General features: G+C 45.9%; 2 protein-coding genes across 2 annotated transcripts; both read left to right on the top strand.

Moving 5' to 3' along the window:
- The first annotated feature begins 1,530 nt into the window (after positions 1 to 1,530).
- On the top strand, positions 1,531 to 6,662 carry LOC116667592 (keratin, type II cytoskeletal 6A). Its single transcript, XM_032492907.1, has 9 exons — positions 1,531 to 2,118; positions 3,068 to 3,282; positions 3,624 to 3,684; positions 3,839 to 3,934; positions 4,060 to 4,224; positions 4,713 to 4,838; positions 5,435 to 5,655; positions 5,875 to 5,909; positions 6,022 to 6,662. Exons 1-9 carry the CDS (start codon positions 1,606 to 1,608, stop codon positions 6,258 to 6,260), a joined length of 1,671 nt encoding a protein of 556 aa, XP_032348798.1. The 5' UTR covers positions 1,531 to 1,605; the 3' UTR covers positions 6,261 to 6,662.
- A 4,729-nt stretch (positions 6,663 to 11,391) lies between these two features.
- LOC102508582 (keratin, type II cytoskeletal 6A) lies at positions 11,392 to 14,946 on the top strand. Its single transcript, XM_032493875.1, is given in 5 exon segments — positions 11,392 to 11,639; positions 11,641 to 12,006; positions 13,932 to 14,096; positions 14,595 to 14,686; positions 14,688 to 14,946. Coding segments are annotated over 5 exon segments (1,035 nt in total). The 5' UTR covers positions 11,392 to 11,471; the 3' UTR covers positions 14,932 to 14,946.
- Positions 14,947 to 25,873: the final 10,927 nt, after the last annotated feature.

Genomic DNA, 25,873 nt, shown 5'->3' with positions numbered 1-25,873 from the left:
ACAATTCTATTTACAAATCAAAATAGACTCACAGACATAGAAAACAAACTATGGTTACTAAAGGGGAAAGGGAGGGATAAATTAGTGGTTTGGGATTAACAGATACACATTACTATACATAAAATAGATAAACAACAAGGACCTACTGTAGAGCACAGGGAACTACATTCAATTTCTTGTAATAACATATAATGGAAAAGAATCTGAAAAGAAAAAATATATATGTATGTATATGTATAACCGAATCATTTTGCTGTACACCTGAAAGTTACATTGAGGGGGAAATATTGCTGATCACAACCAGGGACACAAGCAAAACTGGAGAAAACAGCAGTTACGAAACTGCGATCATAGAGTGTTACACAATATGAAGAGAAAACACAGATGTTGGGAGACAGTGTAAATCTACCACAGGTATAATTGCAAAAGAGAATACATGTTTGTGTTTTATTAATATGTATATGCATAAAATATATATGTTTCAACAATGTGGACTGGCTCTCTACATATATCCGCCCCCATCTCTCTCTCTCACTCTCTCTCATACACACACACATAAACAAGCATCAGTGACTATGGAATTAGAAAACTCCAAGTTGACAACTTTGTGGGACAAATAACCTGGTTTTTTTTCACAAATAAAAACCAAAGAAAAAAGTGATGATGGATTAAAGGATTTAAATGACTTTAAAGACATAGTATTTAAAAGACGTATTACCCAAATACCATACATATGGGCACTTACATGGATCCTAATGTGTGTGACCAAAATATAAAATACAAAAAAACACAAACAGCTTTATTTGCAGATTTAACAGACACTTCCTGATGTAAATGAGCACATAAAAATTTCAGACATAAAAATGTATTTTGGTTAATTTTTTAAGTCTGTCATTTAAACACCAATATAAAACTATATACCAATGAAATAATATGATCTCTGGGATTTGCTTTCAAATATCTTAGGGTCAACAGGGAAATGGGTGGGAGTATAGAAGAAATAAGGCTGACCATGAGAAGGTGATGTTTATAAAGCTCAGTGATAGGTACACAGAGGCCCATTATGTTGCTATCCTCATCTACCTGTGTGAAATTTAAATGAAAGAAAAAGTCATATTTCAATTTCGTTATCTATGAAGAAGACTAATAATCTTGGGCTGAGACACATGAAATGGATTATTTTCAACTCCAGTATCGCAGCTGGAAGAAACACCAGGTGGAGAAGAGAGTCTTGGAGCAGTTACACACACCAGTGTAACCTGTGGGACCTTTGTCTGAGACAATGACTAATTGCTCTCTCATGAATTGAGAATAGTCTCATTGTACTAAGATCAGTAAAAGCTGGAAGGCAAGAGAAATTTTCCCTGACTAATGGAGCCAAAAATGCCATCTTCATATTTCATAACTTTTCTAATAATCCAGATGTGATCTCACTGTTTGTAAAGCCCAGCCCTTCCCAACCTGCAAGCTCACCTTCCAGGACTGAGCCCAGCCCCTTTTCTCTGTATATAAGCGGTTACCTGGAAGCTCCCTGCACACATCTGCTCCTCTCAGCTCTACCTTCCAGCCTCTCACATCTTCCTAAGCCTTCTCGTCTTCAGAACCATGTCTTGCAGATCCACCGTGAGGAGCCAAAGCACCAGCCGCCGGGGCTTCAGTGCCGGCTCAGCCCGAGTCCCTGGGGTCTGCCGCTCTGGCTTCAGCAGCGTGTCGGTGTCCCGCTCCAGGGGCGGTGGTGGCCTGGCTGGAGTGTGTGGAGGGGCTGGCTTTGGCAGCCGCAGCCTCTATAACCTGGGGGGCACCAAGAGGATCTCCATCAGTGGTGGATACGGCAGCAGATACGGAGGTGGCTTTGGCTTTGGCTTTGGAGGTGGAGTTGGGAGTGGATACGGTTTTGGTGGTGCAGCTGGGCTCGGTGGTGGAGCTGGCTTTGCTGGTGGCTATGGGGGCGCTGGCTTCCCTGTGTGCCCCCCTGGAGGCATCCAAGAGGTCACCGTCAACCAGAGTCTCCTCACTCCTCTGAACCTGGAAATCGACCCCACCATCCAGAGAGTGAGAACTGAGGAGCGGGAGCAGATCAAGACCCTCAACAACAAGTTTGCCTCCTTCATTGACAAGGTGAGCCAGGAGCACTTTCCCTCTACCGGGATTTCAGACTCCCCAAACTAGGGAACCAAGAAATGCCCTATCTGGGGGGGGGTAGATGTGGGAGAGAGGGAGGAGGGGACTCAGGCTAGCTCCCCAGTGGGATGCAGGGCTGGCTCCATGTGGACCACAGGCAGAAGTTGACTGAAATCATTTAGAACTACTGATCCCTCCCATGTCTCTCATTCCTGCCAGAAAGAATTCTCAACTGTTGATAACCTTGACCCAAAGAAAAGGGAATGAGAATTGAATGGGTTAGCATGAACTTCTGTGGGGTTTAAGAAATTAAAAAGGGAATTACAATGGAAAATGTTTTAGAACCCCAGGGAGTGAGGTGAGGTTAGAAAATACAACAGAAAAGGAAATAGCAGCTGGATTAGGAATTAAGACTCAGAAACAAGCACATAAGTCCATAGAAATATTCAACTTGTAGAACCAGATCATGACCATGAAGGGATTTTGATTAGAGGAGACATATGCACTGAATGGGAAGTTTGATGAACTCCAATCATTAATAGGATTAAAAGTGAATAATAAGATTCTAAACATTTGACATCAATTTAACTGAGGTATTCTCTTGAAAAAAAATACTCCTTGTACATACCAGAAAACACTATTTTAAAAACATTTGCATTTTGCTTATCAAGAGGAAGAGAGAACAAATGTTGAAAGTTACTCACTGACAAGTTCCATCATTTAGTGGGAGGGAATAGCTCAGAGTTCCATGGCGAATTTGGTTGGTGAGATCTGTGTGCTGTAAAGGAAAAGGGTTTGGGGGAGCAGAACCGTCACCCTGAGCCTCTGTACATGCACTGGAGTCACCCAGTACCATGGGGACCACCCACATCTGCTTGGGGACCTGTCAACTCACATCTCTGTCTCCCTTCTTCATCTGGAAAATAACCATCTTGTCTTCCTCCAGGTGCGGTTCCTGGAGCAGCAGAACAAGGTCCTGGACACCAAGTGGACCCTGCTGCAGGAACAGGGCACCAAGACCGTGAGGCAGAGCCTGGAGCCTTTGTTTGAGCAGTACATCAACAACCTCAGGAGGCAGCTGGACAGCATCCTGGGGGAGAGAGGCCGCCTGGACTCGGAGCTGAGAAGCATGCAGGACCAGGTGGAGGACTTCAAGAACAAGTGAGTTAAAAGAGAGAAATGGGCTCTGTTTCCTGAAGCCCACACTTCAAGTCCATTGGAAGAGCAGGTCCAGATGAGGGCATGATTGCTAGTAAACCATGACCACGGAAATGAAATCACAGTTCTTGCCTAAACACAAACCCCCCAGAACAAAAGGGTCTTGTAGGCTGATGAGGAGAGAAAAGAAGTAAACAATTTAGAGACCACAAAATACATCTTTTAGGCACACTGGCAGGAACGCTCCATTTGGATATCTCATTATGAAAAGTTAGGATCCCAGGCTGCTTTGTGTGTATCCCTTTCTCGACTGGCTGATTATGTTTTATCCTTTCTAATTCCAGGTATGAAGATGAAATCAACAAGCGCACAGCAGCAGAGAATGAATTTGTGAAACTGAAAAAGGTGAGCTGAGTAAGATCAGGGGCTCATAATTCTTTTAGGAGAGGACCCTGGGTTCCTGCCCATATCTGAGAAAGGTGTAAGTAGGGAGACTGAAAGGTGGTGCAGACTGGGAAGGAGGGCTCATCTGACTGTAGTCTGCTGGCTTATTCTCCAGGATGTGGATGCTGCCTACATGAACAAGGTTGAACTACAAGCCAAGGCAGATAACCTCACAGATGAGATCAACTTCCTAAGAGCCTTTTATGAAGCAGTAAGCATCTTCTTCACCCTATTTTATTCACTGGTATAAGATTGTGCAAAGGGTGGAAATCTTGGGCTTGGGTACGTCTGTAAACATCGCAGGAAAAGATGGTCTGACGACCTCATGTTCTGCAGGAACTGGCTCAGATGCAAACCCACATCTCAGACACTTCTGTGGTCCTCTCCATGGACAACAACCGCAGCCTGGACCTGGACAGCATCATCAGCGAAGTCAAGGCCCAATACGAGGAGATTGCTCAAAGGAGCCGGGCTGAGGCTGAGTCCTGGTACCAGTCGAAGGTGAGCAGTGTGGGGGCGGCAAATGAAGAATCCCTCGTGCGTTTTCCCTGAACACCAGCAAAGCTACAGACATCACTGGGGAAATCTATTTCTAGGAAGCTGGAGTCCTTTCACAGAATGTGTCCCCTGCATTAACAGAGTAGCCCTTTACAGTATTTATGTCCGACTCTAGTAAGTCAAGAACCTGATGAAGGACGAAAGCTACTGCACATAAGGACCTCGTGCTCTTTGCTTCAGCTTCACCCTGATGCTTGTTCTCAGAAACCGTACAGAACATAGCTGGTCCTGAAGGGAACCAGGCAGTCAGTGGTCCCAACCAGGGTGATCTGTGATGGGTGTACAGTATCAAAGACCTTGTACCTTCAATAATGGGAAAATACCTTGTGGAGAAACCATTAGTTTCAGTTTGTTAAATGCTTGATGAGTGTGACAGTCGTCATTGTCACATGAAGCCAACGTACACCCCCTTCTCTCCCTCTGGTTTATAGTATGAGGAGCTGCAGGTGACGGCAGGCAGACACGGGGACGACCTGCGCAACACCAGGCAGGAGATCTCTGAGATCAACCGCATGGTCCAGAGGCTGAGATCTGAGATCGACCACGTCAAGAAGCAGGTATGGTGGGGACCATGGAGGAGAAACACATCTTCCCTTCCCAGGCGACAAGGCAGTCATCAACCATCATTTGGGAAGTTCCTGTGTGCAGAGGGGACAGCAGGGAGGGGAGGACATGCAATTCTTACCTTTAGTGAGTTCCTACAGGTCAGAGAGATGGATCAAAATCCAGCAAGAACAGGACAAAGATGAGTGTAGTTCAAATATATGATATTGAAGGAATGCAAGATGTCAATAGTGTGATGTGAAATCATCACTTCATTGAGAATGCTTATTATTTTCTGCATGTCAGAGTGCATCCACGTGAACTTATCCAAACTGTCAACATTCAAAACAAGCCCGTGTCATCCATGTCCCCTGATCTGCCACCAGCCTAGTCCTCACTCAGGGTGGTTCACAGAAAGGTGCGTACGTTTTCCAAGTGGCTCCTAGACTAGATAAGATTTGCAGAATGGGAAAAGCCTGGACAAAATGGTCAGAGCACCTTTCCCATGAAATCTGGGCTCTAGAACTCTTCCTCACTCGGAAAGGAGAACCATGGTTAGTCTCCCCTGGGGATCAGGTTGCAAGTTCATCTGCCCACCTTCCCCTTCCAGTGCGCCAACCTGCAGTCCGCCATCGCTGACGCTGAGCAGCGTGGGGAGCTGGCCCTCAAGGACGCCAAGAACAAGCTGGTCGACCTGGAGGACGCCCTCCAGAAGGCCAAACAGGACATGGCCCGGCTGCTGAAGGAGTACCAGGAGCTGATGAACGTCAAGCTGGCCCTGGACGTGGAGATCGCCACCTACAGGAAGCTGCTGGAGGGCGAGGAGTGCAGGTGGGTACCTCACAACCTCCCCCAGCATCTGGGTCCAGCTCCAAGATGTCCAGCCAATGAGCTCACGTTTCAGGGGCTCTAGTTGTGGCCAGAATGCTCCCCTCAGAAAACCACTTGAAAGGCACTTTCCCCATGGACTCTCCCCACGGGGAGGCTTCCCACCCTGGTCCAGCTGTGGCTCTCTGAGGTCTCATGATGGCCGTGTCTCCTCTCTCCTAGGCTGAGTGGGGAAGGCGTTGGACCAGTCAACATCTGTAAGTACCTTTGCTTGCCTCCCTCCCTTGCCCTTGTGCTCTTCTGACTGGACTCAGTCTGGCAGAACGAGTCACCATGTCTCATTGTGACCTTGTCCCCCTCCCTCCACAGCCGTGGTGCAGTCCACCGTCTCCAGCGGCTATGGCGGTGCCAGCGGTGGCAGCGGTGGCTTAAGCCTGGGCGGAGGCAGTGGCTACTCCTACAGCAGTGGTGGTCACAGCCTTGGAGGTGGCTTCAGTTCTGGCAGTGGCAGAGCCTTGGGAAGTGGCCTCAGCTCTGCCGGGGGCAGCAGCTCCACCATCAAATACACCACCACCACCTCCTCCAGCAGGAAGAGCTACAGGCACTGAAGTCCTGGCTTCAGCCTTGGTCCCACAGTGTCTCTGGGCCCCTCTCAGCTGTCCTCTCCTCCAATTGCTTTCTCTCTCCTGCTTCCTTCTTCTCTTCCTTCTTGAATTAGAACTGAAAGTTCTGAGTGCCCTCATCTCTCTGCCAATACCTGCTCCACCTGAGGTTCCCAAACTCACCATCGGGAAGGTCATTGCCAGGGTCCTACTCCAGAACAGGGCAAGTCCCCCTTGCTTCCCACTGGCCCAGGAGTTCCCCATCTTACAGGGTCTGGGCCCTCCCTTGCAGTGATCATTGAAAGCACAAGTGACTAGTTCTCTGATGTGCAGGGTCTGTATCCCTGTGATGTTTCCTCATCTCTTTGCTCAATTCTAATTGCTAAATAAAGCAGATTTATAATATAATGCATGGTTGTATTGCCTTGATTTGTCATCAGTGACTTTTGAGCTTTTCATTGGACAAATGCAGCTCATGTATTAAAGATGCTCCCAATCCCCAGATACTTCTGCCCCATCCTTAAGAGTGGTACAAAAGCCAGTGGCTTGGCATCCTAACTCTCAGATCTCCTTCCCCAATAAGAATTCATCTAAATGTCTGGCAAGTGGAATGGGAGGAATATGGTCCACTATCACTATATATTCTGTTTTTGATTGCCGGTACCAGGTAGCTGTGGCTTACTTGTCTTTCTCCCTCGTGTAAGACCATTTCACCACACACCCCAGGGATCAATCTTAAATGCCCAGTTGGGGAATCATGTGTCTGGTCAATCAGAGCAAAAGAATATTTAACCAAAGAATAAAGTATTTGATTTTTACTTAGAATGGACTTTACGATCAAGAAACTTGCCTGTCAAGGTGTATCTAGAAGAATTCAAGTGTGCATACTTCTGAATGGCAATTCTATTTCTAGAAATGCATCCTGAGGAAATAGAACAAATGCAGAAAGGTGTCCATATGTGGATGTGGATCCCAACAATCTTCTCAGGAGGGAAAAATTGAAAACACTCCTCTCCTCTCTGGTGTGCCCAGACCTGGTCTGAGTTTTCTGAATGAGTAATGAGAACTTGGGATATGGTACCATGCTCATCATTTTCTTGTGCTGTCTTTTGGCCACCCCAGTCCCTGTTTCCTCATAAGTGATCATTACCTCCCTTGCCTCCAGGCTCTTACACAAGAGAAAATTTATTGGATTCAATAATTTAGAGAGGGAGCTTCTGGATCCTGTTGTATCAGTATCCTACTATGCTCACTTCTTAAGAGTTCCCCAGCAGAGTGGGCAGCCTCTCAGTTTGTACTCCTCACTCTCTGCCCAGAACTTCCCCAAAGGCAGGTATATGATTAGTGGGTTCTGAAATCTAAGTCCACTTAATAACCATATTATTATATATCCATGAAAAATAATGAAAAGAAAGTAACTGACCAGGAAAAATATATAGAATATAGCAATGAACAAAAAAGCAGGTTGCAAAATATATGGTTTAATCTAATTCAAATCTTACGGTGTGAGTGTGGATAGCAAAATGGCAGCCTAGAAATCTCCAAGCTCTCCTTCTGCCCAAGAAACTTGGAAAAAATAACCAGAAGCTATTGGAGCAAACTTTGTAGGAGCTCTGGAAAACAGTCAAAAGTTTACAACAACCAAGCAAATGTCCAATCAAGAAAATCCATCTTCAAAATTACTGCAAAGCTCTGTGACAATTTTCCTAGTACTTGCCCTCCCTTCTACGTAGTGCAGCTGTGGTCTTGAGCAGGCAGCAGCCTTGTTCCTGAACTCTTTCCCAACTTCCTTCCCAGCCTCCAGTTTCCGGTCCCAATCCCTTTGCTCCCTTCTCCCATGCTCCACCCGCACCAGCACATACACCTTGAACCAAAAAGAGCAGATGCAGACTATTTGCAAATTACTGTGAAAGTCTCTTCAAACCCATCTGGGGGATTCCTGAAGAAATGATGCAAGGTTCTCACCTTTGTTTCATATAAATCCAAATGCAGGCAGGAAAAGCAGCAGGGACAGCTCATAAAAACTACAAGGCAGACTACAAACCCACAGAGTCCTGGGGCAAGAGATTATGGGAGAAGATATACATTAGACCTCTGACTACCTACATTGTAGAGACTAAGCTGGAGTGAGAATCTTTGGGGAATGAGGACATTCAAAAGCAGCTGTGTGCATGAGAAATTTAGAAAATTGTGCCTAGGTCCAGGCAAGACTCATGCCCAGAAAAGTCTTGAGAAGGTCTTAAGCATTCACCTCATGCTGATTTCTAGATTCAGAGCAAGTGATGGATTGTCCCATCTCAAGGGCAATATGCAAATACGAGGAGAGGTGGTTGTTCTCAGTTTGTTATTTGGCTTTTTTATTTTGTTTTGTTTCAGATCCTGGTATACAAGGAAATCTTCATCAAAACAGTAGCTGAACACGAGCTAAAGGAGCAGCTGGTTGCTGAGGTCTCACTGCATGTGGGCATTTGTTGACTCATTTAGCACAACTAAATCAATGTGACAGACAGGTCCTTAGGTGCAAATCCAAGAGTCCCTTGTATGCAACAGTCAGAAGTGGGAATATGACCTGAGGCAGGATCCCATTAGTCATGAAGTTTCTAGAAACTGTGAAGTAGAATTGAATAACAAATCAGCAGCTCACTCCCCAGAATACTTTACGCAAACGACTAGTCAAGGAGTTCACCTCATTCAAAGGCGAGTACTGGGATTTCAAAATTTGTAGATGCTGACAGGCATATGCAGAATAGATAAACAAGATTATACTGTATAGCACAGAGAAATATTTACAGGATCTTGTGGTAGCTCACAGTGAAAGAAAGTGACAATGAACATATGTATGTTCATGTATAACTGAAAAATTGTGCTCTACACTGGAATTTGGCACAACACTGTAAAATGACTACAACTCAATAAAAAAAAATGTTAAAAAATAAAAAGTTGAGTATTGGTCAGAAGGGAATCATTTCAGGACCCACAAAAGATAACACACATTCAAAAATGAAATGAACAGGGAAAACAAAAGGCAGATCAAGGTCACTCAACAGAACAAAGTCACTATAAAACATTGCCAAAAATTAATGAAATAAACTCTCTGTAAAATTAGAGAAGAAAAAACATATTATGAGACAATAAGAGATAAAACATGACTTACAAAAGTCAGATATGAGGCAGAGAGAAAAATAAAGCCACTATAGAAATAAAGGCCAAACTTATGTCAGTACAAAGGGCAATAGACATGCTGAATGCATAAAAAAGGGCAAATGAAAAATTACCAAGAAAAGAGAACTGAGGGGTCATAGATGGAATTAACTGCGAGTTAAAGGAGAGTCAAGAGGATATATAGGTAAAGATTCAACACAAGCATAATTGAAACACCTAAAGGAAAAGAGTAGATTCACACACACGCACACACGCGCGCACACACACACACACACGCACGCACTCATAGACACAAACGGTGCCCTCCAAAGGGCAGAAATATCTTTAGTTAGGTGGCTGGGGATTTGCCCTGAGATTTATTTTGATAGACAAACATGTCTTATTTAGTCATATTTTAAATATATAACTATAATATAAAGATATAAAGAATGAAATCTTGGCAATTGTGACATGGGTGGGCCTCTAGGGCATCATGCTAAGTGAAACCAGTCAGACAGAGAAAGACAAGTGCTGTATACTCTCTCTTATACTTGGAATCTAAAATAACAAATACATTTTCAAAAATTTAAAAACTAAGCTCATAGATACAGAGATCAGATTGGTGGTTGCCCGAGGTGTTGGGTGTGGGAGGTGTGAGAAATAGGTGAACAGAAATACAATCCTATTGCTGTTAGGATGGATAACATCAGAATAATTGAGGATACCAAGGCATGGGGCAACTGGGACACTAACACACTGCTGGTGGAAATGCAAAATGGTGCGTCCTCTTTGCAATATGTATGTGTGTGAATGTGTGTGTATGTACGTGTGTGTGTGTAACAATATTCAGTCTTATATGCTTTCAATGACATCTACTTCTGGAAAAGCTTAAATACATTAAATAAACTTATTACCCTTCCAGATTTAAGTACCAGATAGGAAAATAGAGGAGAGAGTAACATATGGAATGATACGAGAGGATGCAATCACAAAACCCAAAGAGTGAAAAACTCTACTCGGACAATTAACCTAGTTTATTTAACAAATAAATTGCCAAAAAAAAAAAAAAGATGAAGGGTTAAATGATGTAAAGGATATATTATTTGAAGAACACAGCACCTGAATAAACATGTATGGACTTTATTTGTATTCTGAATTGAACAAATTATAAACATAACTAAGAATACAGGGAAATTTGGATGTCCACTAAACTTCATGATGTTAAAGAATTATTGTTAAATTTTTTAGATATAAAAATAGAATTTTTGTCATTTTCTAAAGAGTCTACCATTTAGACATAAATGCTGAATTATTTACTGATGAAGTCATGTGGTCTTTCCTCTGGAATTTCCTTTCAAGTAATTTAAGGTGGATAAAGAAAGTAGGTGGAGTTATGGATGAAATAAAGCCAGTCTTGAGATAGTAATTGCAAAATCTGGGTGGTTAGCATTCATCATAATAGGCAAATAAGAGTCTATTATGTTGTTCTTATACTGTTATATCTGTTCAAAACTTTACATAACCAGAAAACAAGGCAAATTTAACGTTTGTCATCATTGGGAAAATGGTGATCTTGCATTTAGGGCATAAGCAATAGATTGCTCTTAGATATGCAAGGTCTCAGCTGTTACCAAAGATCAGATTGGAGTTATGGATGAAGAAAAGCTGGCCTTGAGATACTAGTTGTGAAATCTGGTGATGGGCATGTACATTCTGACACACAAGTAACATATATTGAACCTGTGTTTGGGACAGAGTCTAACTCCTAGCCTCAGTGATTTGAAAATCATCTTATTGTATTGAATCAATCAAAAATCAAAAGCAGGAGAATTTTTCCCTGGCTAAAGGAAGACAAAAATGCATTCTTCATATTTTATATCTTTTCTAATAAGCTAGGTATGATCTCACTGTTTCCGAAGCCCAGCTCTTCCTAACCTGCAAGCTCACCTTCCAGGACTGAGCCCAGAACATTTATCCCTACACAATGGCTGCTGAAAGCTCATCTCATATTTTAACTCCTCTCAGCTCTGCCCTCCAGCCTCTCACATCTTCCTCAGCCTTCTCGTTTTCAGAACCATGTCTTGCAGATCCACCGTGAGGAGCCAAAACACCAGCCGCCGGGGCTTCAGTGCCGGCTCAGCCCGAGTCCCTGGGGTCTGCCGCTCTGGCTTCAGCAGCGTGTCGGTGTCCCGCTCCAGGGGCGGTGGTGGCCTGGCTGGAGTGTGTGGAGGAGCTGGCTTTGGCAAGTCGCAGCCTCTATGGCCTGGGGGGCACCAAGAGGATCTCCATCGAAGGGGGCAGTTCTGCCATCAGTGGCGGATACGGCAGCAGATTCGGAGGTGGCTTTGGCTTTGGCTTTGGAGGTGGAGCTGGGAGTGGATACGGTTTTGGTGGTGCAGCTGGGCTCGGTGGTGGAGCTGGCTTTGCTGGTGGCTATGGGGGCGCTGGCTTCCCTGTGTGCCCCCCTGGAGGCATCCAAGAGGTCACCGTCAACCAGAGTCTCCTCACTCCTCTGACTCTGGAAATCGACCCCACCATCCAGCGAGTGAGAACTGAGAAGCGGCAGCAGATCAAGACCCTTAACAACAAGTTTGCCTCCTTCATCGACAAGGTGAGCCAGGACCACCTGCCCTCCACTAGGATTTCAGACTCCCCAAACTAAGGAAACCAAGAAATGCCCTACTAGGGGGAGGTGCGGGAGACAGGAAGGAGGGGACTCAGGCTAGCTCTCCACTTGGATGCAGGACTGGCTCCATTTGGACCACAGGCAGAAGGTGATGGAAATCATTTAGGACAACTGAGTCCCTTAAATGCCTCTTATTCTTGTCTAGGAAGATCTCTCAACTCTTGATAATCCTGGAGCAAAGAAAAGGAAATAAGAGAATGGAATGGGTTAACATTTACCACTGAAGGGTCTACAATGGGATACAAAAGCCAATCACAATCTGCTCTGAGGCACTGGCCTACCTTTCCAGCAACAAGAAAAAAAGAAAGGAAGGAAGAAAGGAAGGAAGGAAGGAAGGAAGGAAGGAAGGAAGGAAGAAAAGAGAAGAAAAGGAAAAGAAAACCATTTTTCATCCTTATGAGAAAAAGAAACATTTGAGATGTACAAATAACTAAAATCTGTTTTAAAAAAGAATTTATTCTAGAAACAGAGTATGACCATCTATCAAAAATTTTTTAGAAGAAGCACATGCTTAGAAGTAGTACACACACTAAATGGGAGTTCAGATTAGAATCTAATCATTATGTAACATTTGGCATCCCTTTTACTGAAATCTTCTGGAAAAAATGAAGCTCTGTACAATATATCAGATAAAAACAATTTTAAATTACATTTTTGATTCTGCTTGTCAAGAGAAAGAGAGGAAGTAATGAAAAATCCCTGATAAGCACAATAACTTACAGGGCAGGAACAGCTCAAAGGTCTGTGGGGGAATTTCATCAGTGAGATCTGCTGGTGGAGAAGAAAAAAGATCATGGGAACACACCCCCCAGTCTAAGTCTCTGTACATTCTCTTAGTAGCCCAGCACCATGGACACCACCCCAGCCTGCTGGGAAACCTAGCAATACAGACACCTTTCTTTCTGTGTCTGGCAAGACACCTAGTGGATCCTGCTGCAGGAGCGGGATCCGAGCCCATGAGGCTGACCCTGGAGCCCACAGTTAAGCAGTACATCAACAACCTCAGGAGGTAGAAGGAATCTCTTCTCTTCCTTAGTGGCCACCTGGACTCGAAGCTCAGGCACACACAAAGTCTGGTGGAGGATTTCAAGGACAAGTGAGTTACAGGAGAAAAATTAACTCAGTTTTCTGAAGCCCACACTTCAAGTCTATTGAGTGACTAGGCCCAGTTGTGGGCATGATTGCTTAGGAAAAAATTTCTGGTGGACATTAAAATTATAAATTGTTGCCTAAGAAGAACTGGAATGACAAATATGGGCAATGGACTTCATTATCAAGTACACCCTAGGGGAGAGGATGAGAGAGCAGTCACATCCCAGGCTCCTTGGACTGATAGTTTGATTCAAGAGTTATCCATTAATAAAAAATTGTGGGTCAAGAAAAACTCTTTCAAAATCCTTTACTCACTGGCTCAAGCACCTCTCCTCATCCTTTCCTTCTAGATATAAAGGAGAAATCAATATGCCTGCAGCACACAGAATGCATCTGTAACCCTGCAGAAGGTGACCTGATCAATGTTTGGTGTCCCAGTCCCTTTGTTGAAGGCTGGAAAAGCCCACACCTGGGAGGAGAAGATACTGGGTAAGTTGGGAGTGGGGGTCAGCTGACTCCAAGTTGTTCCTCCTTTCCTAAGATGTGGATGCTGCACAGATGAGACTAAACTGTCCACCAAGATAAATACCCTTGGTGATCAGATAGATTCCTGCTTTGAGATGGTGAGCATCTCACCTTGTCTGATCATTGATTTGTTTATTTTTCTGCTTAAGAGTCTGAGTGGATAGAATATTGGGGAGTTGGATCTCATAGATGTATCACTGGAATCAGACATACTAACAATCCATATCTTATAGGAGTGTTCTCAGATGCAGTCCCGTAGCTCAGACATTTCTGTGGTCCTCTCCACGGACAACAATCGTAACCTGGACCTGGACAGCATCACTTCTGAGGTCAAAGGCCTATACGAGAAGATTGCTCACATGAGGCAGGCTGAGGCCAGATCCTCACACCAGAGCAAGGTGAGAAGTCACCAGCAACAGGGGAGGAATTCTGTGCCCTTCCCAAATGGTTACACTCGCCTGCACCAGCCTACTGCAGCTTTTTGAGGGGAGTCTGAAATACAAAGACAATGGATAATTTCATAGGAGATTCGTCATTGCTCAGTTCTTGTAGACAATGAAAGAATTTACAATTAAGCCTACTGAGTGAAAAGAAAAAAGGAGTTTAATGATACTGCACTACTGAGTTTTGCCTTCAACCTCTTCCTGATTGTGAATCCCATAGATACCATGAAAGAACATCACTAGTTTATTGAAAAACTAGGTGCTCGGTGATGGTACTGAACCATTCAATGGTTCTGCAGCAAACAATCTTGTGCCAGCTACTTTTTCCAGAGGAGATGTAACATCGTTTGGTATCAGACGTCTGGGAATTGAAAGGCATTCTGGATATATGGAAGCCCCCACACACTGCCTCTCCCCCCGTGCACACTGCTTCTCTATCCTTCTGGACTGCAGTATAAGGATCTGCAGGTCAAGGTAGACAGACAAAAGGATGACCTGTATACCACCAAGCAAGAGACTGCTGAGCTCAACCACAGGATCTGGAGACCGATCTGAGATAAACCACCGCCACGTGCAGCCCACCGTCTCCGGTGGCTATGGCGGTGCCAGCGGTGCCAGCGGTGTCGGCAGTGGCTACTCCCGCAGCAGCAACAGTCACAGCCTTGCAGGTGGCTTCAGTTCCAGGAATGGCAGAGCCTTAGGAAGTGGCCTCAGCTCCACCAGGGGCAGCAGTTTCACCATTAAGTACACAGCCACCTCCTCCTCCAGCAGGAAGAGCTACAAGCACTGAAGTCTTCCTGTTGGTGCTTGGTCCAACATTGTCTCAGTCCCCTTGTCCAGCTGCATCCCCTCTCCTCAGGTTGCTGCTTCTCTCTTACCTCCAGCTTCTCTTGGTCTGTGAGTTAGAGCTGAAGTTGCTAAATCCTCACATCCTCTGTCCCTGCTGGCTTCACCGGAGCTTCCATTACTCACCATCCGAAGATCAACAATCAGCATCTCAAGATGTGTAGATCCCTTTTGCTGTTCCCAACTTTTTATCAGTTATATCAGTCTGCCACGATTCTGGGAAGAAGATGACTTTGCCCTTCCTGAAAACTGAAGCTCAGTCTGAATCATGCTAATAGAATAGGGAATCTTCCCTTTAATTTTCACTGTCCGGCCCATTATCGCTAAGACTCAGGAGTTCGCCATAGAGTGAGTAAGTTATCCTCCCCAGCAGTGTCCCAAATCAGTACTGACACTACCCTCTCATGTGCATTTATTTCCCTGCTCTATTTGCTTTCTTTTGTTGTGTTGAATAAAGCAGATTTCTAATATAAAGATTCTGTGTCAGTTTGTACTGCTGATCACGTGCTGGTTCTGAAATTTTCTCATCCCACGCACTGATTCTCATCTTTGGAGAACTACCTCTCAGCCCCACTGACAGCCTACCCGGCTTCACACTCAACTCTGTCAGTCAACAGCATGCGATACTCAGTTATCCTGTGGGTGGATGACTACCAGCAAGCATTCAGCCCTCTGCTCCTTGGGGCTATTTCTCAAAATGGAGTCCTTGAAAAAGCATTGGGAAAGAAAGGGAAGCCAGGGTCCTGGAAGCTGGGTCAGTATGATCTGATAACCGAGGGGTTTTGTTTTTCTACCTCCATCATTTGGTGGCTTGATCCCCACCCTGATCTCTGAGACTCCCTCAGAGATCCCCCCTCCACAGCCCCGACCCACCACTAGGAAACCACAGTACTGATCCCACAGAACAGAGGCCATTTGGCAGGAAGGCAAAATGCTTGATTCTGCTCTATGATAATACAGATTTTTGCCACAAAACTGTTGCTTTGATACATCTGAGATGTATCAGTCCAACCAATTGGTACGGATAGGAACATCCCCAGATCCTGGGGGATGGAGTTAAAGCCACGCAGTACTAAATGAGTTGGAATGGATATCCTTTTACCCCAAGATAGTTGGGTACCACTGAGGAACTCCTCTTGACAAATGCTGGTAAAAATTCATAAAACTGTATTCCTAAAAACAGTGGATTGTACCATCTGTAAATTATATTCCATAATTTTGAAACAAAATGAAGCTGTCAAAAAAGTCAATGTGATAAATTAATAAAACCTCCGAACAGTGTTGTTTAGAGATTCTGTTTTGAAGTGCCATTGGCAAAAGATGAGACTGAAAGATAGTCCATGTTGACAGATGACACTCAGATTAGCATGGAGGTGGTCCTGGGTGAAAATATTCTCCTTTTGTGATGAGATAGCCAAATACCATTTTCAGTGTAAATTTTTATACAAATTTTGACAAGCAAAACAGATGTTAGAGGTTCATTATATTTTTCCCAGATATCAGTGTCAGGGTTATAATTTTGACTTTTAGGCAGAAACAGACTCTCTACATTTTTAGCCATGTTTACCCAAGCTTATTCTAGAATCTGGTTCCTCAGGCTTTCCATATCAGGTCCTGTCCTGATAGCACAAAGCAAGGAAAAAATCCATAAGACCAACAACACTCAATTCAGTTATAATACTTTTTGCTAATGTGAAGCTACGGTAGAGACCCTCTGCCCCGGTTACGAATCAAGTTGCAGTCTAGCCTTATTCCACGGTTGTCCACAAGTGGGCTAGAGCAGGTCACTAGACAGAAGCTTCAGGGATGGAGGAGACCTCTGAGGTTTGGTGACCTTCCTACTCTGCTATCACACAGCTGTAGGGTTTGACATCAAGGGCATGATGGAAGCAGAGTTTAGGAACTGCCAGGCTGTACAAAATCCCAAAAGCTGGTAGGGAAACTGCCCAGTGAGCCAGGCTCAGACTCTGGTTCTCCCTCCCCATGTGAGAAACTCCATGACAGCAGGTGACTTATAGGCCTCCCTCCCTACCCTGGAGTGAGGGCCGGATGATTCCCCAGTTCTGTGGAGGCCAACTACATGCCAGCAGCCTGACAGTCCCAGCAGGCGTTACTATGTCAGTTGCCTGTGAATAGGGCCACCTGACAAAACAGAGGATGCCTAATTAAATTTGAATTTCACATAAACAGCAAAAATATTTTCGCCTAAGTAAGTCCCAAATATTTTATGGAACCCACCTATACAAAAAGAAATTGTTGTTTATCTGAATTTAAAATTGAACTGCACAGCTTATATTTCTATTTGTTAACTAGGGCAATCCGACCTATGAACTACAGACATATCTGAACTACTGGCATTAAATTACAGACAAGGGCACTGCTGGCTGGGCTGCCACTCCGAACTTCTATTGTGAAGGGGCAGACTACAGGCAAGGACAAACCTAAGATCTTTCCCTCCACGCCAGCCCCTCCCTGCTACCTGAGGCACAGCCCCAGGCTACAGCTACTCCCTGCCCCTACACAGCCCTGGGCTCCTCTGGGGGTTCTCGCAGTTCCGTGTCATCATCAGTGATTCCTAATATCCATGGCTTCGTGCGTTTCTACAATTTCTCAGGCTTGATCCTGGGGGAAGGAGACAGCAATACAGCCAGCTGGCCATTTTGGCCAGAACTTGAGCCATAGACTGTTGATTATGTGTGTGATTTATTAAAGGATGTTAATGTGAAGAAAAGGGTGACAGCAAATACATAAGTCAAAATATTAGTGATTGATTCTGAGAAGTGGGAGTTTGGGTAAATGTGATTTTACCTTTTGTACCTTTTTGCTCCATACAATATATCCTCATTTGCCCCCACTGAAATACGACTTTAATTACATGCTGAAATTCACACAATTTCTCTTCTGTTCCATTCAGCTCTTTGTGTGATCACACTGCTGTCATTACTAAGGCTTTCCATTCCTTGACGGTTTCTGATACAGCGATTTCTACTTGTTGCTTGTTTTCAATGTCTTCTGGTTATCCTCGTGCATTTTGTTTTGTGGCTGCTGTTGCTATTTGGTTTCCCTAGGTATCTTAATGGTCTTTGCCTTGTGAATTAGAACCCTTTCTTTCTGTCATATTTTTTTAAATTGAAGTACAACCAGTTAGAATGTGTCAATTTCTGGTGTACAGCACAATGTCCCAGTCATGCATATATACACATATATTTGTTTTCTTATTCTTTTCCATTAAAGGTTATTACAAGATATTGAACATAGTTCCCTGTACTATATAGAAGAAACTTTTTAAAAATCTGTTTTTATATATAGTGGCTAACATTTGTAAATCTCAAACTCCCAAATTTATCCCTTCCCACCCCCTTTTCCCAGTAACCATGAGATTGTTTTACTATGTCTGTGAGTCTGCTTCTGTTTTATAGGAGTTAACAGTGTCCTTTTTTTTTCTTTCTTTTTTTAAAGATTCTACATATTTTCTAATCACTGAAAGGTAGTGCGTGAGAGTTTCTGATTTATGTAGCCAACCACCCTGCTAAACTTTATCCCAGCTATGATTCAGTGACAAGAAAGAGGCAGAGCCAAGATCCAAGGACTGATCTGCCTCCTTTCATAATCTGCACTCTTCCCAGGTCTAGGGAGGTGCCAACTCGCCCACGGACTCTTGGCTCCATCACCTCCCTCTCTGACCATGTGGAGAGGTGCAGGTGTGGACAAGGAGGGACTGTGACCTGGCATCCCCCACTGCTGCAGCCCTTCCTGGCTTGCTTGCCCTCTGGTGGAGATGCCATTGGGCTGGGGTGCTAAGAGCAGACACAGGAGTGGATTCCTCACCTCAAATGGGCATCTGCTGGATCATGACATCAGCTGGTGACATACCCAGCACCAAGGGCAAACGCCAAGCGGTGTTGCCCTTGAGCTTGAGAATCCAGCCCACACTAGGAGGAAGAGGAGTGACTGCCTCTGCCCAACTTGGCACAGCATCCTGCTCTCTCCTCCTCCAGCCTGGACTCCACCCAAGCTTTATTGTGTCTTCCCTCCTCCTGAGAGCCCTTATCAGTCTCTGCAGCCTTATTTTTCCTAGTCTGACTTCTCGCTTATTCCTTGGTCATAAGGGAGTGACGAGTGGGATGTGACCTTCTTTAGCCTGTATGACACTTGTCTCAAAGCATGTTTTCCAAACCTCATTATATGCTCACATATACCCTGTGTCACAGCAACCCAGCAAAGTCACTCTGCAATGCAGTGAAAAGTCACCTGCGGCATAGCTACCTTCTGGACACTGCAGGTAATTTAAAGGTAGGTAGATGCTTTGTTTAGCACTGATTGAATTCAACTGAATTATGTGCCTACTCTTGGAAAAAATCTCTCTCACCTGGCAGAGTCAGAACTACACCCATAAACACACACACACACACACAGACACACACACATCCCACGTAAATGGAGGCAAAGGTGATGTGTGCCAAGTATGAAGGTAGGTGAGCAACAGCAGGTCCAACTTCAGAGAGGCTGAGCGAGTGTCAATGCCTGCAAGTGAAGGGAAATTTTAAAAGATGTAGGGCAACCACATTTTAGAACTAAATGCAGAGAATATAGATACCTAAATAAACTTATCAAGATAGAGCGTAGAGGTGCTTATCTCATGGAGACATCACATGCTCCAGGAAAACGAAACAAAACAAAACCAACAAAAAGATCTCCATTCATTGCAGAGTCATACCCTCTAAATCATTCCAGAAAGAATCTCCAGAAATGTCACAGCTTCTCTGGAGAGAGGATTTTTCCCGTTTAACATTAGTCCATAAGAACCCTTTGATACTGAGTTGAATTCTCCTTGCTGAGGTTTAAGGGTTTTCCCTGGTGGCTACAGATCGGCCTCCGAGCATAATGCCGTTCACCTCTCCACACACCTTCCATTTCCCAATTCGCTTGTCATTTTCATTTGTTCAACCTGGGCTCATTCCAGGTTGGCGGACTCTTGCTTAATAAACCAGTGCTTGGGGAAAATGGAAAGCACTTTGAAGCATTCCTTTAAAAGGAATTAGTGTCTCTCATTGGCCAGATGGGAGCATATTCAGAATATCCATGGGGGTTAATCACACAGAGAGCCCTGATGCAGGGTCATATACCATTTCAGCCCTTTTCCTGAAAGGAAGGTGGGAGCAGTGCTCTGGCCGCTCGCTGTAACCTGCATCACAGACATGGCGCTGGTCCCTTCTGTGGAAACTATTTCTTCCCATCAGATTCCAGACATAGACCTGGTTTTGCAGAGGGCTTTTTCCTGGAAGCCCTCCTGGGAGGCTGTGTGTCAGTCAATCACACTGCAGGTGATAAGGAGAGCTGGCCAACTGGAAGAGTCGTCTGCTGAATCCTTCCAAGAGGTGAATTCTTTTGCAATAATGAGTCATGGGTCTTAATTTTTCATGCCTGTGTGTCTGGGCTTTTGAATATTTACCTTCTTAAAGCAAAGCACCGAGAGCTACCTGTTCTCTAGTTACCTTGAGTCAATTGCTCCCAGCTTAATGGCTCTCGGTTTCCCAACACCATGGTCATTGTCACCATCCTCATCATCAGTGTGTGCTCACTCGGTACCTGCAGGTCAGCAGGGTGTCAGACAGTCCAGAAAGAGGCAGGGACTCCGAGACCAAAGCTGGATGCCCCAGGGGCCCAGCCCTCCAGAGGATAGTGGAAAACATAGCCCCACACCCAGAAGATCCCCCCAGTGGAAATACCCAGGTAAACAGTGCATTACCGAGATGTCTCAGACAGGAACGCAGCTTTACAGACAAGGTGGGTGTGCATTCAGCAGATCAGCACAATCCCATCTCAAGGCTCTGTGGACGGAGTCACTCTGTGATATATCAGTGAGAAATGGCAAACCACGCCGGCTCCCCCGCCTCTCCTCCCATGCTCAGGAGGCTGCGTCCTCTTGCGTGAGCCTGAACGGTGGCCCTTGGAGGTTCGTCTGCAGCCCTCAGCAGCCATCCTGGGATCAGTCATGCTGCTCACTGTCTGAATTTCACATTTTAAAATTCAGTTTTATGCCACTTTATATGACTTAGTGTCTCATATATATCCGTTTGATCTTCCTAACAGCCCAGCAAGCCCCCGGGGGTGGACATGGTGCAGAGCAGCTGCCTGTTACCTAGCAGGGATTGGGTTGGTATGGGCACCAGCCCTGTGCTAGGGGACAGGGGACAAGAGTCCAAGTTCCAGCTTTACTCTCAACTTCTCATGGGACTCTGGGCCTCACTCTCCTCATCCCCAAAAAAGGGACCTCTGTAACGTGCACTTCGTGAACTTTTCTGGAGCTGAGGCAAAGAGCAAGCACCTGGGGTCCAGACCCAAGGTCACAGCCTGGCCTCCTGGACACCCGGCGGGTGTGTCACAGCTCCAGGTGCCAGTCCCATGCCTACTTCTATACGTTCGGTGACATTGTATCATCATGGCCCATTTCCTGGATATAGGGGTGGTGACGGGGCCCCCTTCACTATCCCAGGGACTAGCGCATTGTAAGTCCCACAGACATTGGCTGAAAGAAGAAATGAACAAATGCATCTTGCCTGAAGGCTCAGGTCAGAGTAACTGGGGCTGAGAGAATGAGATTAGAAAGCAGGAGGGAGGAAAACCTTTCCACGATGTCCACATTCATGAGACACTGAGGCAGGGCACGCCCAGCACAGGGGGTGAGGCTGACACTTCCGGCTGCTGCTTCCCAGCTGATGACACACACTCTCACCCTCTGCAGCAGCCCCTGAGCCCAGGAACGAGCCAATGGGATGGCATAAAGAGCCTCCCTGGTGCTCGAGTATCGCCCGGCCCACCCAGCCGGCGCCCACAGGCTGTGGCGACTTGCCATGTTTACGTCGCCGGGGTTTCTAGGTATTGTGTTTCTCTGTTCCCAGACGGTCCAGGAAGAGCCACCCCGGCGTCCCATTCCTCCCCAACTCTCCTCTCCCAGCAATGGTCCTGTTCAGCAGCACCAACCAGAGGGACTTGGTGAAGTGCCCCACTTCTGGGGACAAGGGAGGTCATTAAAGTGGCCAGAGGTTGATGGCCAAGACACACCAGATGCTTCCAGTTGCTTACTGTGGGGGCACACTGTGAGGGCCCTCGAGACACTGGCATCGTCCCACCCCCTCCCTCCGGGAAGAACCCCATCTGTGCTTCCCAGGCGACAGGGGCTTTTCTCAGCAGACTCTAATGATGTGAGTGGGGCTCAGAGCAAATGAGGTGTCAGAGCGGTTGGGAGCTCCGACTGGGCTTCCAATGGCCACGTGGTTCCTGCTCTGGGTTTCTTCCTCTCTGAGGCTCCTTCAGCTCTAAAGATTGACTCTGTTCCTTCGCTTCACCTCTCCATCCAGACACACCCAGTCGGCACCACATTCACATGTAGATGATCGTTTTGTGAATGTTCTTAAGATGTGTGTGTCCGTGTGTCTGTGTGCTTCATGCGTCCACATCCATCAGGTGTATCTCAAACTCCTGATCGTGGAGGACAGGGGCTGCTCCATCTTGCTTCTGTTAAGCACACATTTGAATGGAAAGAGCATCTCACTTTGCTGCTAAAATTGACGAAGGGGACTTGAGGGCTTCCCGCCCACCTGTCCCAGGCTCTGCACTCGCCCATTGAATCTGGGCCCAAGTGAGAGGCCAGGTTTCAGTGGAAGGGAGCAGCCCAGGTGAGGGCTGCTACATGCCAGTGCACGTCCCAAGTCCTCAATCTTGGTGGTTACTTGAGGTCAACTGGCACGTTGAAAGAGGAATTGTTGGCACTGGATGTGGGAGCAGAGGGGGCTGTGAGGTGGAGGGTCTGACCCCTGTAGAGGCAGGCTGGGTGGTGCCTGTTAGAGACACCAAGTCGGCTGCCCTGGCATGAATGGTCAAGGTTGAAGAGTGTTTCTGGTGGGATATCTCAGGTGCCATCACAACAGAATTACCTTCTCTACACCCAGCCCCTGGGAGTTGTAAGCTGGGAGACCCAGGTTGTGACTGTATCTACCAACGACCTCAGCCTCCTTTCTCTCTCAGTGTAAGCTCCAGGAGGGAAGGGGTTGGTCTGCTTTGCTCACTACTGTATCTGCTGTGGCTGGAACAGGGAGGCATATAGAAGGTGCTAGTAGGTATTAGCTACGGGCAGGACTCTCCGAGACAGTAGGAGGGGGCAGTCGAGGAGGGATCTAGCATATTGAAGGATTGGGGGTGAGGGGAGGGGGCCTGGGTCCTCAGATGCTGTGCCCAGGGACCCTGGCTCTGTGCATTAGGCCAGCCTGCTCTAGGGGATGACCTGATCCCCTGTGCCCCCTCCACCCTGCCCTCCTCTGGCCCCAGCCTGGTTGGAAAGCTCCTTGGTGCGTCCCACACACTTAGAAGGCAGGTCTCCAGGCCATCCTCCCCTCCTCCCCAACCTCAAGCCCTGGTTACCACCCTGGCCCAGTAGCCTTGAAATCCACCAAAGCCAAGGGCCTCAGGGTCCCTCTGAGATGGGAGAGGCCATCCTAAGCAGAAGGTGCCCGGAACGGGGAAATGGAGGAGTTTGGCCTTCCCAGCCTTGGTCACCAGAGCGCATACCAGGCTTTGGAATCCACCACACCTCAAACCTCAAGAAGACTCCTCCCAGACAAACGCAACAATACAGGGTTGGAGAGACTCAGGAGATTTGGAGAACAAAGAGGGATGCGTTAATAAGGCTCTTCCTGAAGTTAGACTGCCTGTGCTGGGTGAATTCTCCCACCCTATGTAGGTGTGAGGAGGCAGGGCAGGGGAAAGGACGCACCCCAACCCTCAGAGGTGACCCCTGACCATCAGGAAGCCAAACAGGTGGGAAAGGATGCCAATGTGCAAGCCAAGCACAGGCCTGCTCAGGGAACAAGGGTGAAGGTCCTCGGCACAATTTATTTGAGAAGGCTTCTCAGGGGAGAGTTCAAAGCAGAATTCTAAAGGAGGTTAAAATCAAAACAAAAAACCTCATTGGCAGGAAGGAAAGCAAGGGTGTTCACAGTCTCTAAGTTTTGTTTTTTTTTTTAATTATTTATTTTGGGGTGTGGGGGGGTTAGGTTTATTTAATTAATTATTATTTTTTTTTAATGGAGGTATTGGAGATTGAACCCAGGACCTCCTGCATGCTAAGCACATGCTCTACTATTGAGATTTACCCACTCCCCAGTTTGGGGGTTTTAAAGGCTGTTGGAGAGGCCAGGGTGTCCTAGGCATTCATGGAGACATCATCCACCAGGGTAAAGGTCACCACAAAGGTCAAAGGTCATAGAAGAGGAAGTGAAGGAGGAAGAGAGGTAAGACTTAACTATTTCTATCTGCTTCAGCAAAGTCAGCAAGTAAGACCATTTGCCTTTGGAAGGAGGAGTCCAGGTGGAAATTTTAGAGAGAGGAAGGAGGGAAGGAAGGAAGTGGGCAGCCTCAACCAAGAGGTGAGGGCTGAGGGGAATAAGTGGAAATGAGACGAGATGCTGGTGCCTGGAATGGGGCTCCCAGGAGAGGGCTTGTGAAAGAAAGGCGTGACCCAGGAGGGAAGGCAGCCTGGAGCAGCTTCCACACGGGGAGCTCGGGGGCCCCCATTCCCGTGGACACGCCAGCTCAGGCACTCCCAGCCTCAACTCTGCCCCAGCTCTTGTTCCACAGAGAGCTCTGAAGAGTTTATTCAGCACGGTTCAGGAAACAAGTGTCCCCTCTTCTGGGAGAATTATCATGCCATGAGCACAGAAAACAAAGACAATGATTCTTTCCACCTCAGACGCACGCACCACCCCAGGGAGGACCTGGACACATTGGCAACCAGGTGAGAGAACTCCTGTGCTCCTCCTGGCCTGTATCAACAAAAGCGATGATTCACGGGTTCCCTGTGGAAACTGAGACTCTCAAACAATCTCTCAATGGAGAAGAGGCCCACCCCCTGGCCTCAGTCCCAAGGAGGAAATAGTCCAGAGAACAGAGAATGCCGCTCCAAGGGCTAAGCTGCCATTCCAGGCAGGTGAGCCGCTGCCAACCCATCAGTTGTCCCTGCAAAAGGACACCTGTATGGAGAGACCCCGGGATCGAGTTCTGCTTCTCTCTAGCTTGGCAATGATGGTCAGCTTCACTTACCATTCAGGGACTCAGTTTCCTCATCCACAAAACAGAGACTGAATCCATTTCAGCTCCTCTCTCACTCTCCCATTCTTCAAACCCACTGCAGGAAGCAAGAAGGCAGCAAAGGAGAGGGTTCAGAGAAGAGGGAACCCTCCTACACTGTTGGTGGGAATGTAGTTTGGTGCAGTCACTATGGAAAACAGTATGGAGATTCCTTTAAAAACTAAAAATTGACTTAACCCTATGATCCAGCAATCCCACTCCTGGGCATATATCCAGAGAAAACTCTTAACTCAAAAAGACACCTGAACCCCAATATTCATAGCAGCACTATTTACAGTAGCCAAGACAAGGAAGCAACCTAAATGTCCATCAACAGATGACTAGATAAAGAAGATGTGATATAGAATACTACTCAGCCATAAAAAAGAATGAAATAATGCTATTTGCGGCAACATGGATGGACCTAGAGATTATCATACTAAGTGACAAAGATAAATACAGTATGATAACACTTATATGTGTAACCTGAAAAATTGAAGCAAATGAGCTTATTTACAAAACAGAAACAGACTTAACAGACATAGAAAACAAACTATGGTTCCCAAAGGGGAGGGGTAAATTAGGAGTTTGGGATTAGCAGATACAAACTACTATGTGTAAAATAGATAAAGAACAATGTCCTTCTGTATAGCACAGGAAAACTATATTTAATATTTTGTAATAACCTACAATGAAAAAGAATATATATATATATGTATGTACGTACAACTGAATCACTATGTTGTACACTAGAAACTAAC

This window comes from Camelus ferus, chromosome 12 (genome assembly GCF_009834535.1).
Source record: "Camelus ferus isolate YT-003-E chromosome 12, BCGSAC_Cfer_1.0, whole genome shotgun sequence".
In the NCBI taxonomy this organism is placed as follows: Eukaryota; Metazoa; Chordata; class Mammalia; order Artiodactyla; family Camelidae; genus Camelus; species Camelus ferus.
Note: the sequence above shows the minus strand (reverse complement) of the source record. Positions and strands in the feature narration are given on the sequence as shown.